Source organism: Leucoraja erinacea, unplaced genomic scaffold (genome assembly GCF_028641065.1).
Source record: "Leucoraja erinacea ecotype New England unplaced genomic scaffold, Leri_hhj_1 Leri_1057S, whole genome shotgun sequence".
Taxonomy (NCBI): Eukaryota; Metazoa; Chordata; class Chondrichthyes; order Rajiformes; family Rajidae; genus Leucoraja; species Leucoraja erinaceus.
The window spans coordinates 956-20,486 of NW_026575294.1; the positions used below are offsets into that span (position 1 = coordinate 956).

Consider the following 19,531-nt stretch of genomic DNA (forward strand, 5'->3'; position numbering starts at 1 on the left):
CTTCATGTATGGTAGGATTTGATGGGATAGTATTGCACGATTTTTTTCACTGTATGCTTGATCCATGTTACAATAATATCCAATTCCTAAGGCAATGTATAATGTCTGGTGACCAACTCCAGGTCCCCACGGTGATCACACACTGACTGTAACTTGAAACACACGGTGCCAATACAACAAGAGGATCGTCAGTCCAGAGCCAAAGAAGTGACCAGCCTGTAATCCCAGGATAGGAACTCTCAGCACCCAACCCATCACAGCTTTGGTCGTCTGAGCTCTGTGAAATATCCCGGGACAGGGAGATCGGACAACCTCGATAAATCCTGGGCCTGTATCCAGGCACAGTGCTATATTGGGGAATCGGGTCCAGACTCAAGGTAGATAACTGGACAGAAACGTACAACTGGTGATGTTTCACCCAACTGCACTATACAAGACAATGAACCCTGACATCCTGGGAATTCCAGGAAAAGAACACCTCTCTGGGAAAAAAAAGAAGAAAACATATCTCATAGGAAGTACATTCACTCAGTCAGTGGAAATGGCGAGTGTTTCCATCAACTGTAAAAGTTGGTCTGAAAACCTGAACACTCCACAACTGTGATGGAGGGGTTTGGACAAGAAAGATGATGTTGAAGATTTCAACGATTTATTTGAAGTGAAAAAGCCGGGAGATTCTGGGATTAATCCTCTGGATATCATTGCTGCCATTTTCCTCTGTGCTGACCACTCTCTCCAGCAGGAACTGATGCTGAAGATGTCTCTGTGCCAACTTGCATTACCCTTTCTGCTGCCGGAAGGGCACAGTTACACCAGGGACAAGGTGAGGGAACCCTCTGGTGCCAGCCTTCTCCTCTGGGCCATGAGGCCCATTGTTAAAATGTGGTGCCCACAATCTCCCACAGGGAACAGCCCCGTTGTGGAGATGCCCATCGTGACGGCAACCATGCCAACGGTCTCCTTCCTCAGACTCGGAAGGTGCACTGTGTCCAAATCCAGAGTCCTCAATCTCACCTTGAGCCAGACCCAGCTGCAGCAGAACATCTTCCTGCACTCCGGGATGGAATGTGGGAATGTGCCCCATGGGATATCGGATGGGATGGCTGAGATCAGCTGGTATCTACCTTCTGGGAAGAGCAACACGGACATTTTCCCGGAGGCTGCTGCATTCATCAACCTCCGAGGTGATGCTGAAACTTACCAGGGACACACTCGGTTTCTGGCAAAAGTCTCTGCTGCTCTCTTTATTTTCATTGACGTTATCGGTGAGAAGGAAAGAGAATTCCTCACCTCTCTCGCACAGTCACCGGCAAAACTCTTTCTGATAGTGAACACTTACATCAGTCAGCAACACATCATCCCTGAGCAGGTAAAGAAACTGTTCAAAGATCTGAAGTTACAATCTCAACAATGCATTGTTCGGGCAAATGTAAACGAGGCCAAACTTGTGGAAGAACTTCAATCTCTGATAAAACAAGTGATTCTAGTGATGGACGGGGACCAGAGCTTCCTGAGTCTGGAACAAATGGGTGACATTGCGAGAGAAAGTGGGATTCAGGTCGATGAACATCAGCCTGAAATACAACGGGACAAGGACCTGACGTCCAAACCACAGAGAGAGGCCGACCATGGAGACGGTTGTGGATCAGAGGATCCATCTCACCGGCATTCACCAGGTCTCCCACAGGGAATGGCTGGTGATCCACCAGATGGAAATAACTTTACAAAGTTACAACCACAACAATGTGTTTTTCAGACAAATGTAAGTGAGGCAACACTTGTAGAAAAATTTAATTCTCCGATACAACAAGTAACATGGATGAGGGACAGGGATCAGAGCTTCCTGAGTCTGGAGCAAACGGGTGACATTGTGAGGGAAAGTGGGATTCATGTGAATGAACATCATCCTGAAATACAACAGGCCAAGGACCTGACGTCCAAACCACAGAGAGAGGCTGACCCTGGAGACAGTTGGGGATCAGAGGATCCATCTCACTGGCATTCACCGGGTCTCCCAGAGGGAATGATTGGTGTTTCACCAGATGGAAATAACCAATCTGGAAATCGGAGCCCTCCACAACTTGTGAGGGATTTGGGTTTACAGGATCATTATCCTCACAAACTTTCACTAACGTCCATGTGGGAGATATCCTCGGAGAAACTAGATGACAACAAACCAACTGGACCAGAAGATCTTCCTTGGCGATTTCTCCAAATGATCCTCTCAGCTAATTCACTGGCGAGGAATCCTGAATGGCCCCCTGATCATTCCTTGGAAGACAAGAAAGATGATGTTGAAGATTTCAACGATTTATTTGAAGTGAAAAAGCCGGGAGATTCTGGGATTAATCCTCTGGATATCATTGCTGCCATTTTCCTCTGTGCTGACCACTCTCTCCAGCAGGAACTGATGCTGAAGATGTCTCTGTGCCAACTTGCATTACCCTTTCTGCTGCCGGAAGGGCACAGTTACCCCAGGGACAAGGTGAGGGGACCCATGGAAGGGCCTGGTGCCACCCTTCTCCTCTGGGCCATGAGGCCCATTGTTAAAATGTGGTGCCCACAATCTCCCACAGGGAACAGCCCCGTTGTGGAGATGCCCATCGTGACAGCACCCGTGCCAACTGTCTCCTTCCTGAGACTCGGAAGATGCACGATGTCCAAATCCAGATTCCTCAATCTCACCTTGAGCAAGACCCAGCTGCAGCAGAACATCTTCCTGCACTCCGGGATGGAATGTGGGAATGTGCCCCGTGGGATATCGGATGGGATGGTTGAGATCAGCTGGTATCTACCTTCTGGGAAGAGCAACACGGACATTTTCCCGGAGGCTGCTGCATTCATCAACCTCCGAGGTGACGCTGAAACTTACCAGGGACACACTCGGTTTCTGGCAAAAGTCTCTGCTGCTCTCTTTATTTTCATTGACGTTATCGGTGAGAAGGAAAGAGAATTCCTCACCTCTCTCGCACAGTCACCAGCAAAACTCTTTCTGATAGTGAACGCTCACATCAGTCAGCAACACATCACCCCTGAGCAGGTAAAGAAACTGTTCAAAGATCTGAAGTTACAATCTCAACAATGCATTGTTCGGACAAATGTAAACGAGGCCAAACTTGTGGAAAAACTTCGTTTTCAGGTAAAACAAGTGATTCTAATGAGTGACGGGGACCAGAGCTTCCTGAGTCTGGAACAAATGGGTGACATTGCGAGAGAAAGTGGGATTCAGGTCGATGAACATCAGCCTGAAATACAACGGGCCAAGGACCTGACCAAAATACTGGGCAGTCTTGACCCTGCAGACATCACTGGGTATAAAAAGAGAGTGCTGCCCTTTCATGGAGAGCCCTGGCAAGGGCTGTCTAAAGTTGAGAAAGAGAAGTCTCGGATGAAACTCCGCAGGGACAGAACCACAGAGAAGTATAACCATGAGCTGGACCAAGAGAAGAAAATAATCCGGGAAGCTCAGCTCAGACAGAGCCTGTCGGAGGAGATGCGGATATTCATTGACCACCTCACCTGTCCTGGTGGGGATGACAGTGCCATTTCCTTGCAGTGGTTGAAGCTGATGCTGGACAGTAAATCAAGGGAAATCATGGCAGGATTGTGCAGGGATTATAAAGAACTGAGCAAACTCTCAAAGCAGAAAGTCAAGGAGCTGAAGGACATGGATCAGAAGATGACTGATAGTTCCCTGGGACTTGAGCACTTCATGAGGGAACTGGGTCAGGTTTATGAACTCTCAGTGACACAACACAACATCAAGCAACAAACACAGATTCACCCACATGTGCTTCAGTTACCGGGTGTTGCTGCTGAACTGTTGCTGGATGGGTTCCCACTGGAGCTCATTGATGGAGACGTCTCCAACGTTCCTGTTTCATGGATCACTGCTGTACTGGAAGCAGTGGCCGAGAAGGTGGGACGTGCTTCCAGAGTGTTTGTGCTGACAGTGATTGGAGTTCAGAGCACAGGCAAGTCCACGCTCCTCAATACAATGTTCTGTTTGCGGTTTGCTGTGAGCAGCGGCCGATGTACTCGAGGGGCCTACATGCAGCTGATGAAGGTCACAGGGAACCTGGCGGAGGAGCTGGGCTGTGACTTCATCCTGGTCATTGACACGGAGGGGCTGAGAGCTCCAGAACTTGCAACACTAACAGACAGCTACGAACACGACAATGAGCTGGCAACATTCGTGGTGGGATTAAGCAACATAACGTTGGTAAACATAGGCATGGAAAACATCGCAGAGATGAAAGATATTTTACAGATTGTTGTTCATTCCTTACTCCGCATGAAACTGACGGGGAAAAGACCAAAGTGTATATTTGTCCACCAGAATGTTGGAGATGTGAGTGCACATGATCACAATCTGAGAGGCCGTCAGAAACTACTGGAACAGCTGGATAAGATGACAGAGGCTGCAGCAAAACTGGAGAAGGTGGATGGAGTTATGTTCCGTGATGTGATGGACTATGATGCTGACAAGGACAACTGGTACATCCCTGGTCTGTGGCAAGGTACACCCCCAATGGCTGCCGTCAACACTGGCTACAGTGAACACGTCTTCCAACTGAAGAAGAGTCTCATTCAATGTTTACTCAAAGGGAAACCAGACCAAGGAGCTTTCACAATCCCAGACTTTACCAAATGGATGACTGGCCTTTGGGAGCAGGTGAAACATGAGAATTTCATTTTCAGCTTCCAGAACAGTCTGTTCGCAGAGGCTTACAATCAGCTCTCTGTGAAGTACAAGGGCTGGGAGTGGGAGCTCCGCAAATTCACACATTCCTGGGGAAACGAGGCTGAAAACAGAGTAAACAATGCCAGTGGTGACCTCAACCTACTGCTCCAAATACTGGAACGTGAGATCAGGACGGAGATTAACAAAAGGGAGGCTGAGACTCTGGATAAACTAAAAGCTCTGTTTGAAAGTGGGGCTGATAACATGCAGCTGATGGAGAAATACAGGGAGGAATTCAAGCTCAGTATCTCCAGTTTATGCAGACGGCTTCAGGATGATTCAATGCATAGATGTAGGGATGCCGTGAACAGACGTGTGGGACTGCAGGAAGTGGATGATATTTGGAATCAATGTCACAAGAAGATCGAACACCAGGTCAAGGAGCTTTTATTAAAGTGTAAAGGGGCAAATCAGGTGTTGGATGACAAGGAACTGCAAACTGCCTTTGGAGAGATGTGGCAAGACACACTGTCACAGCTGGACTATCAGCCCTGTAGAGAAAGAAACATCGAACTGGAGATTGAAAATCTTCTCAGAGACAACACAGCAACTCAAGGGAGGGTGATTAATAAAATGCTAAAAAGAAAACCTCTCTATAAACAGGGAACCCAGTGCTTTCAAATTGAAAGGAAACACATCAACACGACATGGAAGAGACGTGCTAACACAGTCAGTATGTCCGTCAACCAATCAGATGTTATTCAGGCAGCAATGATAACACAGTCCCTCGAGGATCAATGCCATCAATGGATCAGTGACATCACAAAAATGGACATGGATTATGACATTAGATATTGTATTGAACTTTTGCATATTGTAGAGGAGAAAATTAACAATATTTCACACCCAAACTTCACAATGAGTGAGGAATTCAGGGCTGAGTTTAAACTTCACCTGTGTGGTTACGCTGTACCAAGATTCCAAGAGATGCAGACGAGGTTCATCCAGAAACATGACCCGCGGCAAAGACTGGAAAACATGAAGGGTCAATACTTTCATCTCTTCAGGGATATTTACACAGAACAGGATGAGAACCAGAGACAAGCAGAACGGTTTGCACAATCTTGTTTCTTGCCAGCTCTCAGAGACGCCACCCTCAAGGCTCTCAGTGTGAACATCGTGGATGATATGAAAGAAAATGACCCAGAGAGCAAGTACAGTCTCCGCAACAACTTCACTGTGGCCCTCCTGGTGCACTTGAAACAAAGGGATACATTTGATGACTATCACCGGTATATCACTGACCTTGAGAATTCGGCCAAAGACTGGCTCCATCACCAGGTTATTGAACACTGCAAGACACAACGTGATGGAGAGATCACGTTTACCCGTCTGGCTAAAGGAATCCTCACACAGATCACTGAGCAAGCTAAAGAGATTGTTGAGGATGCAGTGAAGCAGAACTTTGCTGGAAATGTTCAGAGCTTTCTGGACATGTTTGTTGATAAGTTAAAGGACAGGATCTCAATGCCCAAAGATGAAATGAAACTTGTTCTGTTTCACAGTGACGGTGATGGCAAGAAATGGGCAGAAGCAGTTCTGCCATCAATTGAAGAGGTGGAGCAGAGACTCCTCAGTGAGGTAACAAGCTGGGATGTCCAAGCAAAGATTGAAGAATTATCCATTAGACCGAGGGATGAGCTGTTCAAAGGGTTATTCAATTGTACCAAGAAATGTCCTCTCTGTGGGGTTTTCTGTGATTCAGAGACCCCGGTACACTCACAGCACTCTTGTAAGCAGCACAGACCTGAAGGACTCAATGGCTATCGCTTCATAGAAAGTAAACATCTTGTAACTGACGTCTGCACAGCTTCAGTCGCAGGTAATGGAAGGTTTAAAAATAACGACACAAATTGGGAATTGAAACCCTACAAGGATTACCAAACTGTCAATGATTACTACAAATCCTGGATCATCCAACGGGAAATTTCCGCACAGGCAGCATCCTATTGGAAGAAGGTTTTCTACACTTTCAATGAGCAGTTTGCTGAAAAATACAAAGCAAAACCTGCAGAGATCGATGAAGCCTGGAACATTGACTGGGATGTAGTGAGGGGAGATCTGAATAAGACGTATAACACAAACATTCAGTCTTGGTGAGGTGCCTCTACATGACATCACTCAGTTAGACGTAGAAATGGTCTACTTCCCTATAAAAGAAATGGCAGAGAAAATCACACAACATTAAAATTCTACTCTGATTATAAATCATAAAACAATTAGCAGAGCAGAGAGTTTCAACCAATTGCTTATTAAAATTGCTTTTTCAGAAATAACCAAAAAGGTTGAGGGCAAAGCTGTAGACTTTGTCTGTATGGACGTCAGGAAACCTTTGATAAGATTCCGCATAGTGGCTGCTCAAGAAGGTTAGATCGCATGGATCCAGGGAGAGCCAGCTGACTGGACAGAGAATTGGCTTCATGGAAGGAAGCAGAGGTGGTGGTGGAATGTTGTTTTATGGACCAGCGGCCTGTGACTAGTGATGTGCCCCAGAGATCCGTGTTGTTTGTGGTTTATAAGAACATAGAACAGGACAACACAGGAACGGGCCCTTCAGCCCACAATGTTTGTGCCAAACATGGAACCTAGCTACACTGATTTTATCTGCCTCCATAACCCTGCATTTCCTGCTAATCCATGTGCCTATTTAACAGCTTCTTAAACATCACTATCGTATCTGCCTCCACCAGCACCCCTGGCAATACGTTCCAGCTACTCACCACCCTCTGTGTAAAAATAACTTGCCCCACATCTCTATTATATTTCCCCCTGTTGCCTTGTAGCTACGCCCTCTGGGGTTGGACATTTCCACCCTGGAAATATAGTTGTGATTGTCTACCCTATCTATGCCTCTCATAATTGTATATACTTCCCTTCAACCTCCAACATTGCAGAGAAAACAATGGTTTATTAATGATTTGGATTAGGGGATTGAAGGCTTTGTGGCCAAGTCTGCAGATGATACTAAAATAGGTGGAGCCCAGCAGTGTAGAGGAAGCAAGGACTCTGCAGAAGGACTTGGACAGGTGAGGAGACTGGACACAGATGTGGAAGATGGAATATAGTGTAGCAAAGTGCGGAGTCATGCATTTTGGGAATAAGAATAAAGACTAAGAATAAGATTTTTTCTAAATGGAGAGAGAATCCAGAAATCGGAGGTGCAAAGGGACTTGGGAGTGCTGGTGCAGGATTCCCATAAAATTAAATTGTAGTACGGAAGGCAAATTCAATGCTAGCATTTATATCAAGAGGACTGGAATACAAAAACAGAGGTGTAATGCTGAGGCTCTGAAACATGCTGGTCAGGCCGCATTTGGAAATTGTGAGCAAATTTGTCCCCATATTTGAGGAAGGATGTGCTGGCTCTGGAGACGGTCCAGAGGAGGTTTACAAGATTGATGTCAGGAATGAGTGGGTTAGCATATGATGAGCGTTTGACAGCACTGGGCCTCTACTCACTGGAGTTTTTAAGGTTGAGGGCAGGGGGCATTGAGGGCAGGGGGCAACTTACAGAATGGTAAAATGCGTAGATGGAGTGGATGTGGAAAGGATGTTTCCACTGGCGGGAGAGTCTAGGACCAGTATAGCCTCAGAATTTAGGGGGGCTCTTTTAGAAAGGTGAGGAGGAACTTCTTCAGTCAGAGGATAGTTAATCTGTGGAACTCATTGCCACAGAGGGCTGTGGAGGCTGTGAGTGGATATTTTCAAGGCAGAAATAGACAGCTTTTTGATTAGAACGGGTGACAAGCATTCTGGGGAGAAGGCAGGAAAATGAGATTAGGAGGCAGAGATCAGCCATGATTGAATGGCAGAGTAGACGTGACAGGCCGAATGGCTTAATTCTATAACTTGTGAACTTGTGAATCCAACAACATCCAACCTCTCCCTGTAGCTGAAACTCTCTAATCCATGCAGCATTCTGGTAAACCTCCTCTGCATCCTCTCCAAAGCCTCCACATCTTTTCTGTAACGGGGTGACCAGAACTACACGCAATACCACAAATGTCCAAATGCCTGATATCCTGACTCTTATATTCAATAACCCTAGCAATGAAGGCAAACATACCGTATGTGTTTTTTACCACCCTTTCTACATATGCTGCCATCTTCAGTGAGCTATGACCTTGGACTCCAAGATCCCTTTGCACATTAATGCTGATTGAGGATCTTGCCATTAACTGTATACTTTCCTTACATTCAACCTCTCAAAGTGCAACACCTCACAAATGCTCAGGTTAAACCTCATCTGCCATTTGTCTGCCCATTTCAAAGCTAAGGAGTTAATGGTGGACTTTAGGAGGAGAGGAACACCCTGTCCCCTGTCTCCATCAATGGTGTGGATGTGCAGTTTACCAGGGAGCACAAATATCTTGGAGCATACCTGGACAGTAAACTGGACTGGCCCAGGAACGCTGAGGCCCTGTACAAGAAGGGACAGAGCTGGTTGTACATTTTGAGAAGGCTCCGCTCCTTCAACGTCTGCAGTGAGATGTTGCAGATGTTCTATCAATTGGTGGTTGCCAGTGCCATCTTCTTCGCTGCTGTGTGCTGGGGCAACAGGGTGAAGGCTGCAGATGCCAATAGGATCAACAAACTCATCAGGAAGGCTGGCTCCATCCTGGAGGTGGAGTTGGATTCATGGGTGGTGGTCTTGGAGGGGAGGATGCTCCTTAAACTGTGGAGCATCCTGGACAAACACATTTCTGTAGCTGATCTTTATCTCATTGCATCTTCTGACAGCCTTCCTTGCTGTCTGCAACTCCTCCAATGTTGGTGTCGTCAGCAAACTTACTCACAAACCACCCGCATTTACCTCTAGGTAATTTTAGTTTAGTTTAGAGATACAGCACGGAAACAGGTCCTTTGGCCCACTGGGTCCCAACAACCAGCGATCCCCACACATTAACACGACCCTACACACACTGTGGACAATTTTACATTTATACCAACCCAATTAATGTGTACATCTTTGGAATGTGATAGGAAACTTAAAATCTTGGAGAAAACCCACGTCGGTCACAGGGAGAACGTACAAACTCCGTACAGACTAGCTCCCATGTCAGGATCTAACCCAGGTCTCTGGGGCTGTAAGGCAGTAGCTCTACCACTACACCATCAAGCCGCCCTTATTTATATGGATCACAAACAGCAGAGGTCCCAGCACAGATCCCTACGGAACTCCACTTGTCACAGACCTCATGTCGGAATATCTACCTTCCACCACAACCCTCTGAATAGGCCAGTTTTGAATCCATACGACCAAGTCACGGTGAATACATGCATCTGAATCTTCTGGATCAGCCTACCATGAGGAACCTTATCAAAAGCCTTACTAAAATCCAAGTATACAACATCCACTGCCCTGTTTTATGTTTAACTTTAGTTTTGTATTATGTGGGAGAATGTTTTTCATCTCTCCTCAACGGATCTCCATGTACACACTGCAGCCTAACATGGTGGAGCTGGCCGCCTCTTGCTGGAGACCGTCTTTGGGAGCTCTAACTGCGGGAGCCTGCGGACTTAACATCGCGATGCTTGTGATTCCTGTCAGGAATTAACCTCGGAAGCTCCAACTGCCGGAGCCTGTGGACTTTAACATCGTGAGCTCATGCTCCGTAGTTAGGGGCCGACTTAGGGAGCTCCAAGACGCAGGAGCTTCGACTGCCCTAACGTGAGAGTTTCGATCACTGGCTGCAGGACCTTCAATTGCCCCAACACTGGATGGTTCGACTCCCCCACCGCGGGAGAAAAAGAGAAAGGAAGATAAGACTTTATTGCCTTCCATCACAGTGGGGAATATGGAGGAGCCGCTGTGGTGGATGTTTATGCCAAATTTTATGTAGTTGTGTGTCTTGTTGCTTTTTATTGGTATGACTATGGCAAATCAAATTCCTCGTATGTTGCAAAACATAGTTGGCTCATAAATTACGAATATGACTATGATTACAAAGCCATGTTGATTATCCCTAATTAGCCCATTCTCTTCAAAATGAAAATAAATCCTATCTCAATGAATTTTCTCAAATAGTTTGCCGAAGACTCACAGGCCTAGAGTTCCCTGAGTTCTCTCTACTACCTTTCTTAAACTCCCACCCTTTCATTCCAACTCTCCTCATCCTTACCCCAACCACCCCTTTTCTCCCACTCACATACCCTCACTGCCCGTCCCCTCCTCACTCTCCCTCTCTCACTCACTCTCTCCCTCCCCTCATTCCCTCCCTCACTCCTTCATTACAATAGTGCACAGTGTCATTCAATGGAGCTTGGAAAGAAATGATATTTTAAATAGTGCAATCGTGCTTTATTTGTCACGTATACAACTGCACAATAAAATTCATTTTGCATTATTACACGTGGTCATCCTGTGAGCTTGATGTACTCGAGCAGTTCCCTCAAACCAATGTCCCTGAACCTCGCCTCCCTTCCCCCTCCACTCACCTACCCTCCCCCCCCCCCCCCTGCCCCCCCTGCCCCTCTTCCCCTCTCTCCCCTCATCCCCTCCTCCTCTCTCCTCCCCTCACCATTCTTGTGGCCTGGGGACACCTGCAGCCGACCTTGAAGGCACTGGAGTCATTACCGTGGTTCACCCTCCTACCAGCCCTCGCTCTCCAGCTCCCTCCCGGTTACTCCGTCTACGGAGCCGTGGTGCGAGGTCCCACCGACGGCGAGACTCGGGCGCATTCCCGGTCCCGCTGAAGACGGTGGTGGGAGAACTGAGCATGGTTGCCGGGAACGTCCCAGCCCACTGCTTATTTAATTTGGCCGCAGCTAAGAAATGTATTTTATTTTATACACACTTAAAATAATAAATATTGCTTGGTATTAATTCACACGTTAATAATTAGTTTGATTCTTGTGTGTATATATTGATATAGGAGCCCCTATGTGTGGGCTCCTATGTCAATGAGACCAAGCATAGTCTTGGTGATCATTTCACTGAATACATACTTAGTCGAACTTGGCCTATCACAGATTATGGGATGAAGGCAGGAGAATGAGGTTGGGAGAGAGATAGATCAGCCATGATTGAATGGCGGAGTAGACTTGATGGTCCAAATGGCTTATGACCTATGTGCTCTCCCGGTTGCCAAACATTTTAATTCCCAGTCCCATACTGACCCATTTCTGTCCTGGACCTCCTCCACTGTCACAGTGAGGCCACACGCAAATGGAAGGAACAGCACCTCATATTTCGCTTGGGCAGCTTCCAATCCAGCTGTATGAATATTCATTTCTGCACTTTCAAGTAACTCCTGCATTCCCCCCCCCCCCCCCCCCCCCCCCCCCTATGCTCCCTTCCTCGTCATCCTATCTAAATCTAAATGGCGTCAAGTTGGGAAAAGGGGAAGTACATCGGGATCTGGGTGTCCTTGTACATCAGTCTATGAAAGTAAGCATGCAGGTACAGCAGGAAGTGAAGAAAGTGAATGGCATGTTGGCCTTTATACGAAGAGGAATCGGATATAGGAGCAAAGAGGTCCTTCTGCAGTTATATAGAGCCCTAGTTAGACCACACCTGGAGCATTGTGTGCAGTTTTGGTCCCCTAATTTGAGGAAGGATATTCTTGCTATTGAGGGAGTGCAGTGTAGGTTTACAAGGTTAATTCCCGGGATAGCGGGGCTGTCATATATTGAGAGATTGGAGCAGCTGGGCTTGTACACTCTGGAGTTTAGAAGGATGAGAGGGCTTCTCATTGAAATAAGACTGTTAAGGGTTTGGACACGCTCGAGGCAGGAAACATGTTCCCGATGTTAGGGGAGTCCAGGACCAGGGGCCACAATTTAAGAATAAGGAGTAAGCCATTTAGAATGGAGACGAGGAAACACTTTTTCTCACAGAGAGGTGAGTCTGTGGCATTCTCTGCCTCAGAGGATGGTGGAGGCAGGTTCTCTGGATGCTTTCAAGAGAGAGCTAGATAGGGCTCTTCAAAATAGCACAGTCAAGGGATATGGGAGAAGGCAGGAACGGGGTACTGATTGGGGATGATCAGCCATGATCACATTGAATGGCGGTGCTGGCTCGAAGGGCCGAATGGCCTACTCCTGCACCTATTGTCTATCCCACTAGTTCCACTTTTTGCTTCCCATGTAACCTTGTCATTAACATGTCTTCTCCGGCCATCAATGGACCATTATGGACACCACCCTCCCTGAGGTCATCGGTTGCATCCCTGTTTACTCTGAAGAATGGTTCTGACCATAATGTCACCTATTCCTTTTCTCCAGAGATGCTGCCTGACTCGGATGGAATAATAATAATAATAATAATATTTATTTATATAGCACTTTTCAACAAAACCAGTATTTGAACCAAAGTGCTTTACAGAGATTGATTAAATTAAATAGGAATAGTTTATTGTCCCATGTGAGTAGGTACAGTGAGATTTTTTGCTTGCATACACCATATATACAAATAGCCACCTACATTGCAGACAACGTTACAAAGCATGCCGGCTCCCCCTTTTGTTGCCCTTTCCAACAGTTCCCCCAAGCCGGGTCCCCTTGCCATTTGTCCCCCCCCCCTCCCCAATTGTCCATTGTCCTCCCTCCCCCCCCCCCCTCCCTCACGCTGAGTCCTCCATTGTTCTTCCACTCCCCATTCACAGTGAACCTCCTCACTCTCATCGACCGTCGACCTTCGAGGCATCACCGCCGCCACGAGGCTTCACCTCCGCTGAGGCCCTATCATTGCGAGGCCTCACCGCTGGCGCCACCCCACTTCACGCCTCTGTGGTGCCAATCCGGGCCCCAGCCGCGGGTTTCTACCCCAAGGTTCCGGCCGGGCCCCGACCCGGGCTTCTATGTGGCGATCCGGGAGGCATCGAGACCCTGGCGCCCCGATAAAGGATTCCGGCCGTGTTCCCAGTTTACAGCTGCAGCCCGTCAGGAAGCCTTCTAGCCACATGTATAGAAATGATATGTGGGTCATTCCGATGTGTTATTACAGTATTACGTGTCTACAGTAAATACCAACATCTGCAGTTCCTTCCTTCATACATCTGCAATGCTGGTTAACATTGTGAATTATCTCCATCAGATATGAGATTATTGCAAAGTGTAGCGGCAGATTTTCATATATTTTCGGGAAATTAACTCCCTTGTCACTATTTGGATGAGCAGGGATAAGGGGAATATATTTGATGCGCATGCGATCTGTCTCACAGAGATCTTCAGAGCTTCTTCACAGATGTCTTCAAAAACGTAGTCCTTTGATTAATAAATGCTTTATTGTTGATAGAAAACAGTAAGAAACATCCAAATTTCTTTTGACTCGTTACTACAATCTTCATCGAACTTCAGCTATTACTTTAAACATAAGAAAACTCCTCGTGTCTCCGTAACACTGGCATGATCTGGCATGATCTCCTACATGGCTCGCCTGGTCCAAGGGTTAACTTTCTCCCTGGCTCGCTCCAAACTACACTAAAAACGAAACTTCTGCGCAAGCATTTAAGCTCCAAACACGCCCAAAAACACGTCATAAATCCCACCCACAATACAACGGGCAGTCTAAAATTTAAAGGCACATGCCATCATCAATGACATGCAAAACAGGCCAAATGGCCACTACACAAAGGTATCAAGGAGTGTGGTTATAATTGTATAGAACAGTTATGGTCGCCTTGTTTAAGAAAGGGTATAGGATTATTGGAAGTTGTTTAAATGAAATGACAAAGTGAATTCCTAGAATAAGATACGAATCACAAAATGAATCAGATTGTTCTATGAAATAATCCGTACTGTTCTATGAAAGGCTCATGAAGTTCATTATTGTTTTATATAATCCTCAACCTTCTGAGTGAAAAGGTAGCCTTATTAAACCTTACCCCTTTAACCGTAAACCTACCTCCTCCAGATCTTGATTCCTCTATCCTGGGTAAAAGACGGCATTCACCCTGTCTATTTCCCTCATGATTTTGACACCTCTACAATATCACGATCTAATTATGAGGATGTTGCCAGGATCTGAGCTATAGGGAGAGGTTATGATAGAGCTCCTGGCTGGCGTGGAGTCGATTAAGGCCAGACTCGGCCGGTGGCTCCCGTGAACAAGAACGAGCCCTGCGGTCGAGTGAGGAGAGACATCAGTGAGAGTGGAGGGGTGTTGGAGAGCCGTCGCTTGCATGAATGCCTGCGGTTGGTCGGTCGGTCGGTCGAGGATGGGCCACAACAGCCCCGGCGGTCGGTGAGTGCTGGAGGTCAGTCAAGGACGGGCCGCATCAGCCCCGTTAGCCATCGAGAACAGAGCAGGACCCAACATTGTGGGCTGCCGAAAACAAAGAGGATCCTGGCGTGGTGGGTGGGGGTAGGAGCCGAAAGAACAAAGAGGGACCCGACATGGGGAGCCACAGAGAACAAAGAGAAGCGCGAGTTTCCGGCTGTATGGCTCCATAAGGCCTCAGCCTCCTACAAGTCATGGAATAAAGTCCTAACCTGCCCAATCTATTCTTATAAATCTGGCCCTTGTGTCCCAGAGTCACACAGCTTGGAAACTCACCCTTTGGCCCAACTTGGCCACACCGGCCAACATGTCCCTGCTACACTCTTCCCACCAGCCAACATTTGGCCCATATCCCTCCAAACGTCCTCCCCATGCACCTGTCTAAATGCTTCTTAAATGTTGGGATAATCCCTGCCTCAACTACATCCTCTGGCAGCTCGTTACATACACCCATCACCCTATGTATGAAAAAATTGACTCCTCTCATTCCTATTAAATCTTTTCACCTTTAAACTTATGTCCTCTTGTCAAGAATTATTCTGGGCAAGAATGTGCATCTACCCGATCTATTCCTCTCATGACTTTGTATACCGATGCAAGAACACCCCTCATCCTCCTGCGCTCCAAGAAATAGAGTCCATGCCTACTCAATCTCACCCTATAGCTCAGACTCTCAAGTCTGGCAACATCCTCGTAAATCCTCTCTGTACCTTTTCCAGCTAGACCTTCTTTCCTATAATCATGTACCCAGAACTAAACACAATATGCTAAATGTGGCCTCACCAACCGCTTCTATAACTGCAGCTCAACACTGACAAGACTAAGGAATTAATGGTGGACTTTAGGATGAGATGAACACCCTGTCCCCTGTCTCCATCAATGGTGTGGATGTGCAGTTTACCAGGTAGCACAAATATCTTGGAGCATACCTGGACAGTAAACTGGACTGGCCCAGGAACGCTGAGGCCTTGTACAAGAAGAGACATAGCTGGTTGTACATTTTGAGAAGGCTCCGCTCCTTCAATGTCTGCAGTGAGATGTTGCAGATGTTCTATCAATCGGTGGTTGCCAGTGCCATCTTCTTCGCTGCCGTGTGCTGGGGCAACAGGGTGAAGGCTGCAGATGCCAATAGGATCAACAAACTCATCAGGAAGGCTGGCTCCATCCTGGAGGTGAAGTTGGATTCATGAGTGGTGGTCTTGGAGGGGAGGATGCTCCTCAAACTGTGGAGCATCCTGGACAAACACAGAATGCCACAGGGAATCCTTCTTCCCTGTGGCTATCAAACTGCAAAACTCCTCTCCCTTTTTATCGTGGGGTAGACTGAGACTGAGACTGATTCTCTCGCTTCCCCAATCTTTGCACATCCCCAATCCTTTCCACTTGTCACTTTAATTTCATGTTTCATGTATTTTATGTTTTCATGGCTGTTGGCAGATTGATTTTCATCCTTGGATAAATAAAGTTCTATCGTATCGTTACTGCAACATGACCTCCTAACTTCAGTACTCAATGCTTTTTGACAACCCGATCTACCTGCGACTCCACCTTCACACTTCCCAGAGGCCTACCATTCACTGTGTCGGTCCTGTCCATGTTAGACCCCCAAATGCAACACCTCACATTTCTCTGTATTAAATTCCATCAACCATTCCTCCACCACCTGGCCAATCAATCAAGATCCTGCTGCAATATTTGACAACCATCTTCACTACCTGCAAAACCACCTACTTTTGTATCATCAGCAAACTTGCTGATCTTGCCAGATGTGCTGGGGGTCCTTGTTATTCAGTCAATGAACGTACAGCAGGCATCAGGCAGTGAAGAAAGTGAATTACATGTTGGCCTTTATAACAAGAGGAGTTGAGTATAGGAGTAAAAAGGTCCTTATGCAGTTGTATAGGGACCTAGTGAGACCACACCTGGGATACTGTGTGCAGTTTTGCTCCCCTAATTTGAGGAAGGACATTCTTGCTATTGAGGCAGTGCAGCGTAGGTTTACAAGGTTAATTCCCGGGATTGCGGGACTGTCATATGCTGCGAGAATAGAGCGGCTGGGCTTTATACCTGGATTTCACTCAGTTCCTCCATTTCATTTGACCCGCGGTCCCCTGCCATATCCGGCAGATTATTTATGTCTTCCTTGGTGAAGATGGAACCAAAGTAGTTATTCAATTGGACCGCCATGTCCTTGTTCCCCATGATCAATTCACTTGTTTCTGACTGCAAGGGACCTACATTTGTTTTTTACTAATCTCTTTATCTTCACATATCTAAAAATAATTTACAGTCAGTTTTTATGTTCCCTGCCAGTTTTCTTTCATAATCTATTTTCCCTTTCCTAATTAAGCCCTTTGTCCTCCTCTGCTGGTCTCTGAATTTCTTCCAGTCCTCTGGTAGGCTGTTTTTTCTGGCTAATTTATATGCTTCATCTTTTGCTTTGATACTATCCCTGATTTCCCTTGTTATCAACGGATGCACTACCTTCCCTGATTTATTCTTTTGCCAAACTGGGATGAACAATTCTTGTAGTTCATCCATGCAGTCTTTAAATGCCTTCGATTGCATATCCACCGTCAACCCTTTAAGAATTAATTGCTAGTCCATCTTGGCCAATTCACGTCTCATACCCTCAAAGTTACCTTTCTTTAAGATCAGAAACATTGTTTCTGAATTAACAATGTCACTCTCCATCCTAATGAAGAACTCAACCATATTATGGTCGCTCTTGCCCAAGGGGTCACGCACAACAAGACTGCTAACTAACCCTTTCTCATTACTCAATACCCAGTCTAGAATAGCCTGCTCTCTCGTTGTTTCCTCTACATGTTAGTTTAGAAAACTATCCTGCATACATCCCAAGAAATCCTCTTCCTCAGCACCCCTGCCAATTTGATTCACCCAATCTATATGTAGATTGAAGTCACCCATTACAACTGTTTTACCTTTGTTGCATGCATTTCTAATTTCCTGTTTGTATTGTATAAGTTTATTGTCATTTCCTGAGTATTCACATACCCAGAGGAAACAAAAAAACGTTGCTCAACCAGTGTCCATTCAGTGTGCATTAAAAATAAATAGAAATAAAAATACATATATCATGAACAAATTTAACACTCTACTAAACATTCAACAGGCGTTCCGATCGTTTGATGCCATCCCCAACTTCACTACTACTGTTAGGTGGCCTGTGCACAACACCCACTAGCATGTTCTGCCCCTTAGTGTTTCTTAGTGTTATGATTTTAAAAATCCACTCCTCTGTAATTTTGGTCAATTATTTCCCGATATTTTCACTGAAATTGTTCACCAAACTGACTGTTTTTTCCAAATATTGCCGCTGGCCAGCTGCTGACGTCACAATGCCTTTGCTGCTTCCGACCAGCTGCGCAGACTTGCAATGCGCAGCTAGTTACGCTCCACACTCCCCGCTCCCTTCCTCCTCTCCCCCCTCTTCCTCCTCTTTCCCCCACCTCTTTCACTCGACAACTACTCCCCCTACTCGGGCCCTAAAGCCTGAGTCCTTCAGCCTGCAGCCGGGAAACTCCCCGCCCCCTCCCTCCCGCTGCTAACCACACATGCTGCCTGTCGCGTCGCTTGCAAGGCCTTTGAAAAAAGACAGGCTGTCTTCTTGCTGCAAGGGAGCGAGTGATTAATGCATTCAAGAACCAGCCCTCACCTCTGACAACCCCTCAAATTCTCCCTCCCCCCTTACTCTCTGCCCCCCTCACGCTCCCTCTCCTGCTCCTCCCCCTTCCTCTCCTGCACAGCCCCCTTCTCTCCCTCTCTCTCCACGCCCACCCCCTCCCCGTCTCCCTCCCCACTACCCCTCTCCCCATCCCTTCCCTACCCCTCCATCCCCTCTCTTCCCCCTCTCACCCTCCTTCTCCCCACTATCCCCTCTCCCCATCTCTCAATTCTCTCCTCCCTCCCACCTCCTCCTCTCTCTGCCCTCCACACCCTCTCTCTCCCCCTCTCTGCCCTTTCCCCCCCTCTGCCCCCTCTCCAACTCCCCCTCCCCTCTCCCCTCTCCCTCTTCTCTCCCCCACACCCATCTGCCCCACTTCCCTCTCTCACCTCCCTCCCCTCTCTCCCTCTTTCCCCTCTCTCCCCCTCCTCTTTGTCCCCCACTTCCCTCACCTACTCCCCTCCCCCCTGTGTGTGTGGGGGCTGGTAGTGTGTGTGTGACGTTGCAGCGCAGTAAGGTGTGGGAGGTAGCCAGCTTGTGTGAGTAGGGGGAGGAGGGTATCCGTCTGGTGGATGTAAGGGGAATGGGAGGCAGCCAGCTTTGGGGAGTAAGGGGAATGGGAGGTAGCCAGCTTGGACGTGTAAGGAATGGGAGATAGCAAGCTTGTAATGGAACTAGCCGAACGTAGTAAGGTTAGACGAGTCTGGGTCCAGCTGAATCTGCCAAAACAAGCTTTTGGCATTCAGAACTGAGCACACTAATGCGTTGCCTACTTGAGCAGCAACTTCCTCTACCGTTCGCACAGGGTAGTGCAGGCCTTTGATAGCTGTTGAGATCCCTGAGGTTTATGCAAATACGGATTTCCTCCTTGTTGTTT

General features: G+C 47.1%; 1 protein-coding gene across 1 annotated transcript; it reads left to right on the top strand.

Moving 5' to 3' along the window:
* The first annotated feature begins 648 nt into the window (after window positions 1-648).
* LOC129715205 (interferon-induced very large GTPase 1-like) lies at window positions 649-11,115 on the top strand. Its single transcript, XM_055665069.1, has one exon. The coding sequence runs from the start codon at window positions 749-751 to the stop codon at window positions 6,842-6,844; it is 6,096 nt and encodes a 2,031-aa protein (XP_055521044.1). The 5' UTR covers window positions 649-748; the 3' UTR covers window positions 6,845-11,115.
* Window positions 11,116-19,531: the final 8,416 nt, after the last annotated feature.

Coding starts and splice junctions, on each gene's coding strand:
- LOC129715205 (XM_055665069.1), top strand. CDS start 749: ATGCTGAAGATGTCTCTGTGCCAACTTGCATTACCCTTTCTGCTGCCG.